The 13,575-nt window shown below is 35.0% G+C and overlaps 1 protein-coding gene across 16 annotated transcripts in view; it reads left to right on the top strand.

Annotated features, from left to right (window-relative positions):
• Positions 1-13,575, top strand: part of TCF12 (transcription factor 12) — a 350,504-nt gene that overhangs the window by 319,749 nt on the left and 17,180 nt on the right. For 8 of the 16 annotated variants that reach the window (XM_069483559.1, XM_069483556.1, XM_069483562.1 and 5 more), the window contains 4 exons: positions 661-734; positions 2,536-2,742; positions 11,770-11,884; positions 12,771-12,933. In XM_069483559.1, coding sequence (XP_069339660.1) covers positions 661-734; positions 2,536-2,742; positions 11,770-11,884; positions 12,771-12,933 — 559 coding nt within the window. Of the gene's footprint in view, positions 1-660; positions 735-1,726; positions 1,799-2,535; positions 2,743-11,769; positions 11,885-12,770; positions 12,934-13,575 lie in introns of all 16 variants that reach the window. The other 8 variants (XM_069483534.1, XM_069483565.1, XM_069483553.1 and 5 more) reach the window with 2 other exon arrangements.

Below are 13,575 nucleotides of genomic sequence, written 5' to 3'. Positions count from 1 at the left end.
TGCAATCATTTGAAATTTGTTCATCTGTGCATTGCTGAAAGCACTATCAGTTAATATTACCCTTTAGTAAAACAACTTGGCCTTATGAATTCAGGATCATAAATATATTTATACTCTAATTTTAAAATGGCACTTACCTTTAAGACATTACTCCTCCCTCCCCTCAAAAGCACAATAATGTTGACTATACCACTATTCATAATAGGCAATTGATAGCAACCAAAATGTTCAGCAATGAGGTGATAGTGGCTAAACAAATTATGATATAGAGAATCGGGAATATTAATGTAGTCATTAATAGTATTATAAAGACTACGTAAAACCATGGAAGGAGAGGGCAGAATAAAAAAGTACATTATAAGTGCATTTTCTCGTGATATGTGTGCATGTGAACAAACTCTAAAGAATATGCAAATAAGTAGCTGTGTTGTATAGTTTTTTTCTCTTTGTTTCTCAAGCTCCCTTCATTGTTTTATTAATAATAAAAAAGATTTTTTTAAATGTGTTAGGCTTATAGGTAGCTATTACTATGATGAAGGCTGAATAAAAATAATCACGTAAATTTATTTACAGTTATTGAGTACCTTTTCCCTTTCCTTCAGAACATTATTAAGATCACTGAGTTAACACAGATCCATGGATGCTTTTGGGTTTTAACAGGTACCAGTCAGTGGCCCAGACCTGGAGGGCAAGCGCCTTCATCCCCAAGCTATGAAAACTCACTTCACTCCCTGGTAAGAGCCTCTTATCTGATAGCTTGAAGCTTTTGTTTTTCTGTTGTTGTTGTTTTTTAATAAATCTTGCATAACTCTGAAGAAACAGTAGGATAGCATTACACATGAATTCTTTGCTAACAAATGGCCTGATTTAGTTGAACAATATGACACATTGGGTGTGCCTTTTGCCATCTGTTCTTTGGGGCATCAGGCTTCTGGTTTCAGGACAGCTGGTGTTAAAATAATAGTGTTATGGGATTTCTGTTTCTTTAACAAATCTAGGGCTTAATATTTCTATACTTTTATGTTTACATAAAAGAGAAAACTTTTGAAAAAAGGCAAGTAAAAGTAAGAAAATTTAATCCAGTAATGTAAAATGGTCATATTTACTCTCTCATATGATAATGCTGTGTATAATTTATTACATTTCCACTAAAAATTTTAATATGAATGTCAATGATTTTTGTCATAAAAGTGTTATTTCCCATGTTTTTTCATGGAAAAGAATGTATTGTGCAAATCACACAAGCAAAGCATTATTTAACAAATCAGACAGTAAAGGAACCTTCTAGGTACTCAGAGCCGTGAAGAATTTGTGGTAGAATGTTAACTACTGTTGCTTTTGTATGCTTACATTTGTTACCCAGAATTACAAAGTATAATGAAAGCAAAATAAGTATGATTTTATGGAATGCTAAGTCATACCCTCATTCAATAATTTCAGGTTGCAAATAGAAATGTTCTTTTTCTGTGACTAACAGAACATTTTAAATTGAAGAAAAGTTTTCTTCTCATGTATTTTGTAAGCAAATATAGGCAATGTGCTAATAACCTTGTAACTTCCCTGTTGAATCCCAGCCTTCTCATACCTTAATACAAGTAGTTCTCTCAGGTCTCCGCGTTAACTTTACTAACATGTTATGCTGACATGCACATCAGCTGTTTCCTCATCTCTTTTGGAGTTAATCTTAACCTGTGCTTTGCCTCCTGTTCTGTCTTGACTTTGCCAGAAAAATCGAGTTGAGCAGCAACTTCACGAGCATTTGCAAGATGCAATGTCCTTCTTAAAGGATGTCTGTGAGGTACTATTTCTTTTAGATGGTGCCTTTTTTGTGTTTCAATTAATTATACTTCCCATTATTCATTTAAAATCTTCAAGCTATACAGACTCCAGTCTTTTAAAATGATGACCATTTCAGTTTTTGTAACAGTATATAGGAATAGACTTTTGTCTCTTGTGTTCTTGAGAGTGATTCTGTTAAAACAGCTTTACTAGCATGTGCTTTTTATTTTTAAAATTCTAATATATTTGTGTATGGGGTATGTGTATGTCCTCAGACAGATAATGTCATTTCTTCAGTTTTGTCAAAGAGTATACATGGATGTGTTCACCATTTAAGATACGTATGCTTTATACAGCTAAAACAAAATTACAACTTGTGGGTTTTGAGGTCCCTTCCCCATCACTGAAAAATCAGTATTTAAAGTATAGGTTATCCTTCTTTATCAACTATAATTAAGTATCGACATAGTAGCCTTCATCTTTTCTAGAAGCAAAAAGAAATAACCTCATGGTAGATTGGTAGATTCATCTTTATAAAGCAGTGATTTGTTTCTGAAGCTTTAAACATTGAGCATAGTCTACATGTAGATAGCCATTCTTTTTTTGTTGATTTATAGTGCAGGTAGTTGCTTTTGAAGCTATTTGATAGTGCATTTCACATGCTGTCTTCCACATATCCCAAAGTAGGAAACATAGCGCTTTAATGAATTTAACAGATACCAGCAGTAACCTCTATGATTTTTTCAATCCATACAGCAGTCTCGAATGGAGGATCGTTTAGACAGACTGGACGATGCTATCCATGTGCTGCGGAACCATGCTGTGGGACCTTCCACCAGTTTGCCTGCTGGTCATGGTGATATACACAGTTTGTTGGGACCATCCCATAATGCACCAATTGGAAGCCTCAATTCAAACTATGGAGGATCAAGCCTTGTTACAAGCAGTAGATCAGCTTCAATGGTAAAATAGTGCTCATCTTTTTTGTAGTAACCCCTAAAGCTTATTGTCCTAAGTGTTTTTCATGAAATCTTTGGGAAAGAGGGTCTTTCTTTTTGAAAGGAAGGTAAAGAGTGACTTTTAAGCATTTCCTTTACTGTCTTGGACAGGGTCATTGGCTGAGTATTGGCCCATAAAATCCTGCTAGACCATGTGCAAAAAGCAGAAACTTTCTACAAAGATCTTTTTAGCCTAAACTTGGATTTTTTCCAGATGTGTAATAATTGGCACAACAGGTTTTGCCTTGAAATAGTGAGTAGGAAGGCTGCATAGCAAAAGCAGTAAAGCAAGACTGAATCTCAGGGGTTCTAGTCTAGAAAAGTTGTTTATTATGACTTGAGACCAGCCTTCAGTGGTAGAAAGAATGTGAAATTCTAATTTGTACAGGTCCAAATTTCAACTTTATTCCCAAATGAAGAAAAAATGGGGGGAGGGTATTTTTAAGAATGACTGTAATTGAAGTAATAAAGAAAGGAAACAGTTTTAGATTAATCCCCGAAGAGAACAAAATAATTCAATCCATCTGTTTAAAAACATGGTAATTTTTTTAGAGGGGAAAAAGTACACTTCTGCAGCCATACACGTCAAAAATTCTATGTTGAATATCTTACATTATTCTTTATCCAAATTGTCTTTTAAAGAAATGAAGTTCTTTAAAAAAAAAAAAAGTGAAATTTTTTGAACCTGCTGTTTAACTGATACCATGTGTTTGCATGTTTATGGCACACTTTTCAAGGTATGTTGCATGCTGTAAAATATTCTCCTATGAAACAGATTTCTAGCTGTAAGCCATGTGATCAAGGCTAAAACTCACCTATCATCGAAATAATTAGGTCCCCAAATGCTGAAGTCTTGTGTTCTCTAAAATAGGATTGGTTCCAGATTTTCACATTCACATATCATGCAGCCATTTATATTCATTTTAGAGCCTCCAAAGTAAACATCAAACAAGGCTGCCTGGTTTCTGAGAACAGTGTTTACAGCAACATGGGTAACATTAGATGTCTGCATATCTTAACAGCTGTTTGTTTGTGTGGTTTTTTTTGAACAGGAAATCTTGAAATTCAGGGTCCTTTTAAATTAGTTTTTGTTGGGAGTCAAGATGGCGGACCAGAGACACCAGCTGCCAAATTGTGTTACAAAGAAGGAAAAGTTTTTAGATGAAAAAGAAAAGCAAACAAATAAGTTTTTGTTGCTATTGATAAGCTAATGTGAAAACATTTATGAATTATTAAACTAATAGGAATATGAGGGTATTTTTATCACTATTAGTAATAAAGTAATTCTAATGATATAAGACTAATAAGATGGCATTTGTTATAAATATGAATGTAGAATAGCAAACTATTTATAACTTGTTGAAATAGTATTTATCCTTACTTAGAAGAATGACTTAAAAATCAGTATACTTGGATCCCAAGTTGATGTTAACTGAAACATTCTTATTCCTTATCTCTTAAGTCTTTTTTTTTTTTTTTTTTTTTTGAGACAGAGTCTCACTCTGTTGCCCGGGCTAGAGTGAGTGCTGTGGCGTCAGCCTAGCTCACAGCAACCTCAAACTCTTGGGCTTAAGCGATCCTATTACCTCAGCCTCCCAAGTAGCTGGGACTACAGGCATGCGCCACCATGCCCGGCTAATTTTTTCTATATATATATTTTTTAGTTGGCCAGATAATTTCTTTCTATTTTTAGTAGAGACAAGGTCTCGCTCTTGCTCAGGCTGGTCTCGAACTCCTGACTTCGAGCGATCCACCCGCCTCGGCCTCCCAGAGTGCTAGGATTGCAGGCGTAAGCCACCGTGCCCAGCCAGTCTTTTATTTTTTGAGACAGGGTCTCACTCTGTCACCCTGGGTAGAGTGCAGTGGCATCATCATAGCTCACTGTAACCTCAAACTTGGGGGCTCAAGCAATCCTCTTGCCTGAGCCTCCCAAGTTGCTGGGACTACAGGTGCGCACCAGGACACCCAGCTAATTTTTCTATTTTTAGTAGAGACAGGGTCTCACTTTTGCTCAAGCTGGTCTCGAACTCCTGATCTCAAGCAGTCTTCCAGCCTCGGCCTCCCATAGTGTAGGATTACAGATGTTGAGCCACTGCTCCTGGCCATTAATCATTTTTTAATTCTTCACTGTTACTAGCTTACTATTCCTATTCCAACTTACCTACTACAGTATTTGATGTATCTCTGGCTCCTCTCAATTAAATGTGAAGTTTGTATAAAATGGAACTTCTGTCTTGAGGAGGTTGTATTTTTTGCCAATTTTGGATATTCCCTAATAGGCAAAGAAACTTTTCAAAGTCCAGTCTTCCTAAACCCATGTAGAAACCTAGTGCATTTTAAGAGGACTGGTAGGAGAAATTCTTTCATTAGATATTACCCTAAAACTTTTAACTAAGAAGGTAGCTCCCACTGTATCCTCTAAGAATGTGCTGCCTACTTTAGAACATCATCAAAAGGGCTGCCAGAATATTGTTAAAAAAGGAAAAATCTTGGCCGGGCGCAGTGGCTCAAGCCTGTAATTCCAGCACTTTGAGAGTCCAAGGCAGGAGGATTGCTTAGGCCAGGAGTTCGAGACCAGCCTGGGTAACATAGCAAGACCCCGTTTCCACAAAGAATTAAAAAATTAGCTGGGCATGTTGGCACGTGCCCTATGGTCCCAGCTTCTTGGGAGGCTGAGGTGGGAGGATCACTTGAACCCAGGAGTTCAAGGCTACAGTGAGCTATGATGATGCCCCTGCACTCCAGCCTAGGCAACAGCCTGTCTCTTAAAAAATAAAGAAAAGAAAAGAAAGAAAAATCTCAAAGTAGTTTAGAAGACAGAGTCTTCTGAAACATGAACTGAGTCTAGCCTTTGAGCAGCAAACATCAGTGCCACAGCAACTAAGCCCAAGCTGTTGCTTAGTGTGTCTATCAAGGTCTTCTCTTCTGTTCTTAATCATCTGCTATCCCCACCCCATCCAGACACAATCACTAGTGTACTTCCCAGCAGTAGAGATCCAATGTTTCTACCAGGCTTACCCTCAAAATATAAAGTTATTAGGTGACAAAATCTGACACTGTCAGGTGAGTCAGTATTCATCTCCTGTCCTTCCAAAGTAAGCTTTTTACCTGTAAGTCCTCAGTTCTCAGCTTCAGCAAAAAGACCAAGGGAGGATGGAATGAAATGAAACTCACAGTCTGCCAGTGACTTTCTCACCTGAATCTTAGACACATTGTTGATGAAGACTGGTGGCTCTCATCCATGTCTGAGGAATCCCATCAGTACTGCTGGGAGTTCTTGCTCAGTACCCACCTATATGGAATCAACTCTTTCATATTCTTGCAGGATGCGTGATTTTGGGAACACATTGGCTTTTTTTAATTGTTGCCCGCCATCTCCAAGAGCTAATCTTATGCTTTTATTGTCCCCTTATCGCCTCCACATACTCCTCCAACTGATTATGACTAAGAAATAATGCAATTTTACATTTTGGAATTACTTTCCTTTTTTTTTTTTTTTTTTTTGTTCTTATGTACTTTTTCCTGCATTAATATAAATTGCTATTTGTTTTAGGTTCCTAATATGGAAGCTACATGGCCAGAATTAGAAAGTGACCACAGATATATCACTTTATCAGCAATTCTACATGATCTGCATGTAGAATTTGTGAGGTCCGGTTTTTTCACAAACATTTAATTTTTATCATTCTGTTTATTTCTTTCAGATATAATTATTCTAGTAAATATAGATATTTTCAGGACCTCCAGAGAACATTCAAATAACATTTTTGTTATATTGGAACTCTGTTCTAATGGGCATTACTGTGGGTCAGCTTCCTAATTATAGGGTTAAATATAATATTGCTTTCTTTTCTAGCATTTAGAAAAAGGTTCGATATACTTTTTCTATAAAGGGCCAGATAGTAAATATTTTCAGCTTTGCAGGCTATATGGTCTCTGTCACAACTACTTAATTCTGACATTGTAACATGAAAGCAGCCACGGACAATATGAAAACAACAAGCTCCTTTATTTATGAAAGATAGGACAACATTTGGCCACAGGCTGGACCTTGAAAAATCCTGATTTATAACATGAATTGGCTTCCCTGTGTGGTTAAGGGGGTTAGCATGTTTTTCCTTTTTCCTGGATCCTATAACTTTTTTGTTTATTTTGTTTTAGTGAGTATTTTGGGAGTTTTGTTGGATAAGTTGGAATATTTGAGGTAAGCCAGGAAGGATGTACTGGGATTGAAAGAGTAAAAGTTGATGGCAGGATAAAAGTGGTACAGACAGCTCAGCTCCCAGCCTGCAGTGCAGACAAGACGGGAACCAAGGTGACTTGTAGTGTAAAGTCTGCATGGACAGGTTAACTAAACAGTGTCCTTGGCCAGGGAAATAGTGTTGTTGTGAACCTCTGTCTACATTGTTTTTAATAACAGCATTATGCCGGTAAGGTCTTTTACACATGCTAGTATTGATTTGTAGGTCCATCTTCCTGTCTTATAGATGAAATAATTGTCTGGTAGTTTTTAATTGTTCCAGAAAAAGATTTTACATTTCTTACTGAGATAAGAAGACTACTACCTGCCAAAAATATATGTTATTACTAATAAGAATCAACATCAAAAGACTTAATTTTTGCTATTGTTTCTTTTAACTGGACATACTTGACTGGCATCAGAGTTTAGAATTAAGTGAGATTTCAACCACAGAGGGCTTTTAACATATTTTAGCTACCTGATACATACAAAATTTAAATCTCCTGAAAGTATATTGGAAAAATGAACTAGGAAATGGGTAAAATTCCTACTCCTTTTTATATAAATAGTATAGCCAGCCTGGCATCTTTTTAATATTTGCTCTTATTTTTAAATGGGGCTAACATTTCATTTACTTAATTTTCTATACTCGTAATATTTTTTATGTATTTCTCCATATACACTTAAAGCAAATTCTATAAAACTTAAGGTTTTTTTGATCAAACAGTCTTATTAGTATGTGATAGATGTACCACTTAAATTTTAAAACAGTTTTTCCTCAGATGGTGATTTCAACTTCAGACCAAACTAAGTGAGATTTGAAGCTTTTTGTGCATTATTCCTTTAAGGAAAGTTGATGCAGATCTAAAGAGTTTCTTATTTATGAGACAGGACAAAATCCCATTCATGAGGTCTTTTAATTTTATTGTTACAAGTCCCGAGGAAATTTAATCCAGACATTTCTCTTAATTATTTTTTGGGTATTGCTTGGGTTTTTTGTTGTTCAAGTGGTGGTTGGGCAAGTGTGGTATTCTTGTATGAGAGCATAGTAAATGTTAAATTGTAGACTATAAAGCTACCTTTTACAATGATTTAAAAATGTAAATCATGTCTGCTTTCTTAAATCCTAAAGCAATTAGAGAAACTATATTTTCCTTAGTTCCAAAAGACTTAAGTTATTAAAGATTAACAAGCAAATAGGGTAATATTTTGTTGAAAATGATCTCAGCATTTTTGTCACTTATCAAATAAATTTGAAATCATTTTAGCCTTCCATTTGGACAATATTTAATTTTAGCAGTATGGGTTTATAATATTGTAGAAATTGTGTTTCAACTGAATAGAGGATTTTACTTTTAACCACTCTTACTATTTCTAAACAGTTTTTTCCTAAATAGGCATTCTAAAAATTTTTTATCTTCATTAAGATCATATTATAGTGCTTTTTAAGGGTTTTGGTAACATTTTAAAATTCAAAATTATTCAAAATGACAACTTTTTAAAAGTTTATGAAGCATAGAAGTTATACATTTACGGAAATACCATTTAAAAGGAACCATAACAAATGGAATATTACCAAGTTTCTAACATAAAACCCTTCTTCAGATAAAACAAAACACCTTGGTGTAGATACTATATAAAGATCCTTTAATCAATCTAGAGATTAATATTGATTAATTTAAATTGTTAGTGTTCAGTGAATAGTACGAATTGGACACATTATTAGAATTCAGAATCAGAGAAGAATTCATACTGAGTACTTTTCAGTCTGTCCCTTAATTCACAGGACCTCTTATTCATCAGCTAATTAGATTTAACATTTTTCCATTGTGAGTGCTAAAGCCATTGGCCGAATTAAATGAAAACAAGTCCCTTGTTGGGTTCGCTCACAAAATTAAGGCTGTACGCAGATTGTGAAGATTGAGTATGCAGGATGATGTCATTTAATGGGATGGGCCTTTTATTCTGAAATAGGGCTCTTCATAATAATTGAAACTCAGAGCATAGCAGGCGAGGAGTTTTCCTTCCCCTGTTACTCCCCCTGCAGCAGCAGCAGCCTGTCAGCTGTATGCTAACGAGGTGAACAATTAAACAGGGTCCTATCTGGCTGGCCCCACAGGCTCTAGGCTCAGACAAAGAACTGTTTATACACCTGTTGTGTGTGTAGACAGAGCCATTTGAATGTGGAGTTGCAGATTAAAGAGAGGACATGGGAGCCAGGGTGAGCAAGGGTTAAAGAGAACCATAAGAACTGTGAAAGTCAAATTCTCCAGAAAATATATGAGGGCCATTTGCAAGGGGAATCAAGTTACAAAGAAAAGTTCCTGCTAACTTCATTAACATGAAAAACTCCAGACTTCAAGCTTTCTGCTAGTTTGAGGCCATTTGTTAAAGGCTTATATTTTTGCTATGTGTGCCAATTAATTTTTTTCTTTTGGAAGCCAGTAATGTAAGTTGGTGTGAGAAAATATTCAGTTTATAGTATTTTATACAGGCAAAAATATTTGTTGGCTTTTATATCCCAAACCAAATCTAGCAACTTTTCTGATTTTCCTTAAGGGAAAGGCAAAATCTCTAAGATTTATCATTTAGATAATGATCCTGTGTCTGCCAAGCCTTTCATCAGAAAGGAGATGATAGAACATTTTTAAATAGTTGAGTTTTAGAAAATCAATGAATTATTTATACTAATAAAATTAAAGGAAGTCAGAATTCAGATGTATTATCATTTAAGTGAAAATTGTTCGTTGCTATTCAATGGTATTGTCTTACAAAGCTATGAATTTCACATGTATAATACATAGTAAATATGTATACGTTTGCAAGTTTATATTTTAAAAGGCTATTTTCTTTTCAGTTACTTGGTGTGATAATTCAAAATACTATGTAAGAACAGAAGTAGCACATATTACCAGAGATCATAGAAATTTTTAAGTCCACATTGTAAACACAAACACAGAAATCCTAGCTTTCACTTTATCCTACAACAATTTCCTCAACCAGTCAAAATTGTTCTAGGCAATATTTTATCTTTAAAATAGACCTAAGCTTCTAAGGTTATAAAATATTTGCAGCTATATGTTGTCTTTACTCATATCTATTTTTGTAAAATGAGATTTTGAACTGACCGTCCCCTTAGATCATTGAGTATTTCATAGATCACAAGAAAGCACCCTCATGTGTTAAGAATAAACGTGACCAGAACACCCTTGAGACAGGATTTCATGGAACATCTTAAAAATAATTTTCTTTCTTGAATGCAGTTTTCACAATCTACTTCTTTACTGGCTATTAGGTTTAGTTCTGCAGATTTTTCTCAAGTTTTGTAGGGGAGGAGGATGTAAAGGCTAAAACTTTCTGAAGTGGAAAGTGGGATGGAAGTCTGCCATAGTTTCTCTGGTTCCTTCCCAGCTTTAAGATTTTATGATTCTAATGCGTGATGAAATTATGTGGTTTAGGAAAAGAGTACAGTCGATGCTTGATTATCGAAGGGAGTAGTGACACAAATAATAACTCAGCACGCTATGGAATACATAAAATGAGTTTTTAGGTTTTTTTATTTCAAAAAATTTAGGGGGTACAAGTGTTTTTTTGTTACATGGATGAATTGTATCATGCTGAATTCAGGCTTTCAGTGTACCCATCACCAGTATAGTGTACATTGTACCCTAAAATGAGTTTTTAAAAAATATACGAAGAATAAGGATTAAAGACAAACATTTCTTAAAAAATATGGTATAAGAACTGATATATTCTAATCAGATCCACTGCCAAATGGCCTACACTGCCTAAAACTTTGCTTTGGTTCCTTTTGTTTAGCTCACAGAAAACCAAAGACTAAACATGCATACAGGTATTTGTAACTCCTAGGCTAAAATCCATACAAAGTCATGAAAGATAAAAGCTATATTAATTACTCGAGGGATTCAAAGCTTGGCAGTTTACTGGGATTGAAGGATTTATTGAAAAACAGTGGTTCTCTTGTATAACTGCAGGCAATAAACCTATTTAATTAAAGCTTAATCTTCAGGTTGACACGTCTGCTGTTTTTCTAATAAAAAGCTTCGTCTGTAACAAGGTTTTCTAAAGGTACTGCAATAGCTGAATGCTTGGTGATAGTTGCATACTTTACCTTCGCATTTCAGGTTAACTGTGACTTGTATAAGTTTGATTAAAACTGAAAATAAAAATATATGCCAGTTTTGTTGCCCAGAAATGCAAAACTTTTAAGTTAATTTTATATTGCTTTTGCTGCTCTTTTAAAAATTTTGAGGGGAGGCAGAGGAAGTAGAAAACTATAGGAGGGGCAAACTTACATAAATACTGTTACTGCTTGGAATGTAGCAATATTTTGTTAAATGCAAGTTCATGCATACTTTAATATATTTCTGGAGAAAATGAAACATTTTCAGATTATTTATAAAGGATTATTAGTAGGCCTATAATGTCTAATGCTTTATGGCTTGTAGAAGCTCATTTTCTTCTCAGAACAACCCTCTCTGTAGGATTTAAAATTTACAAGCCAGAATCTTATTTTTTAAAAAAGTAACATTTTGGTTTGATTCAAAAGCAGTACTACGATCAAGTATTTTGAAATTCACACCAAGAACCAGAAAAGTGGCATCCAGAAAAAGTTGCTAAATTCAGATGAATGATACTGTTTTCTCTATTAAACCTAGTAAAAAAATTTGGACAGTTATCACCCCTAAACTATCTTGACCATTTTTTATTTTTTGTTTTTGTGTACTTTAGGTTGGAACTCATCGGGAAGACTCCGTCAGTCTCAATGGCAATCATTCAGTCCTGTCTAGTACGGTCACTGCTTCAAGCACAGACCTGAACCATAAAACACAAGAAAATTATAGAGGTACCAATATTGTTGATTTTTCAGCAATAATGCAAACAGAGATATCCTTTGAAACATTGTTACCTTTCTCACAATTGGATTGACATCTGTGAATAAAGTCATTTAGGTGGAGGAATTCCAAATCGTGCTACTGCATGAGTGTGGAGGGGTAGGTGTTTAGGGTTCCAACTAGCCCACCTGGCTAGACAATTGTACATACTTATTGTACAAACCTTTGTTCAGTATTTACTGGTTATCTTTATTCCTGCTCCTGTTTCTGTCATGTCTCTCTTCCACTCATGAGTGAGTCTTCATGTTCCTAGAAGCAGTGAGAAAGATATTTCTGAGTAAACTGAGAGTTCTGAATGATGGAAACTGTTGTTTGGAGATTATAATTTAATTGGAGAGATATATAATTCTGGTAAAAAGCAAACTGTGATCAGTGTTACAATAGAGCTTATAAATAAGTATAAATATAGGACCAGTATTAAGACTACCAAAATAAAGTTCTCCCAGTTATATTTAACCACGACACTTATTTTATTGTGTTTATCCAGGAAAATATTAAGCTTATTTCCTTCACCTTGGCAACAGCTTAAAAGTTTCTAAAATGCATCAAGTTTCTCACACTGTGTTCAATTGTTACATAGTGCCTGAAAGTGAGCATTAGACTGATCATCAGGGTCTGGCTTATTCTTTTAAATACAAATGCTGTAAAAATCATAAAAAAGTTTGTGGACATGTTCTTTTTAGCTCTAGTATACTTTCCTACATCTTGAGATTTCCTTCATAACCCTGTAACAAACAAGTAAGGATATTCACCACCTAGAAAGCTTTTTACTGTCTTAGTTCTAATTCATAAATCAGTCTGGTTACTTATTTTATGTTTCCTTTGCCTCTTTGTTAGGTGGCTTGCAAAGTCAGTCTGGAACTGTTGTTGCAACAGAAATTAAGACTGAAAACAAAGAGAAGGACGAAAACCTTCATGAACCTCCTTCATCAGATGACATGAAATCAGATGATGAATCCTCCCAAAAAGATATCAAGGTTTCATCTAGAGGCAGAACAAGGTATTTGTTAGCATCGCGATATTAAATTTCACTCATGTACCGTGAGTGAAAATACTTGGGAAATTGAAGGTTGTCATGCATTCATCAGCGGCCAGCTGGTTTTAGATACTGTATTAGGATTTTCATTTAATTTTTATTTAATCATCACAGCATCCCTAAAAGGGAGGCATATGAAGGTTTGGCTCCAAAATTATGTTTTCCTTTATACCACACCATTTTAGGGTCTACATATAAAAAAGAATTATGTCTCTCCCCTCAAGTTGCTTAATTTGTTAGAGGGCATAATAGCTAAAACGAGTTAAATTGTGTGGTACAGACATTTGATACATTCAATCATTGCTTAACAATAGGTTTATGTTCTGAGAAATGTATCAGTAAGTGATTTTGTTGTTGTGTGCACATCATAGAGCATACTTACAAAAACCTAAATGATACAGCCTACTGCACACCTAGGCTACAAACCTGTACAGCATGTTACTGTACTGAATATTGTAGGCAGTTGTAACACAGTGGTAAGTATATGTGTAGCTAAACATACGAAAGGACAGTAAAAATAAAAGATAAAATACGGTGTACCTGTATATAGGGTACTTATCATGAATGGAGCTTGCAGGATTGGAAGTTGCTCCGGGTGAGTCAGTG

The sequence above is a fragment of the Eulemur rufifrons genome, chromosome 2 (genome assembly GCF_041146395.1).
Source record: "Eulemur rufifrons isolate Redbay chromosome 2, OSU_ERuf_1, whole genome shotgun sequence".
NCBI lineage: Eukaryota > Metazoa > Chordata > Mammalia > Primates > Lemuridae > Eulemur > Eulemur rufifrons.
The sequence above is the reverse complement of the archived record's forward strand: the minus strand, read 5'-3'. Positions and strand labels throughout refer to the sequence as shown.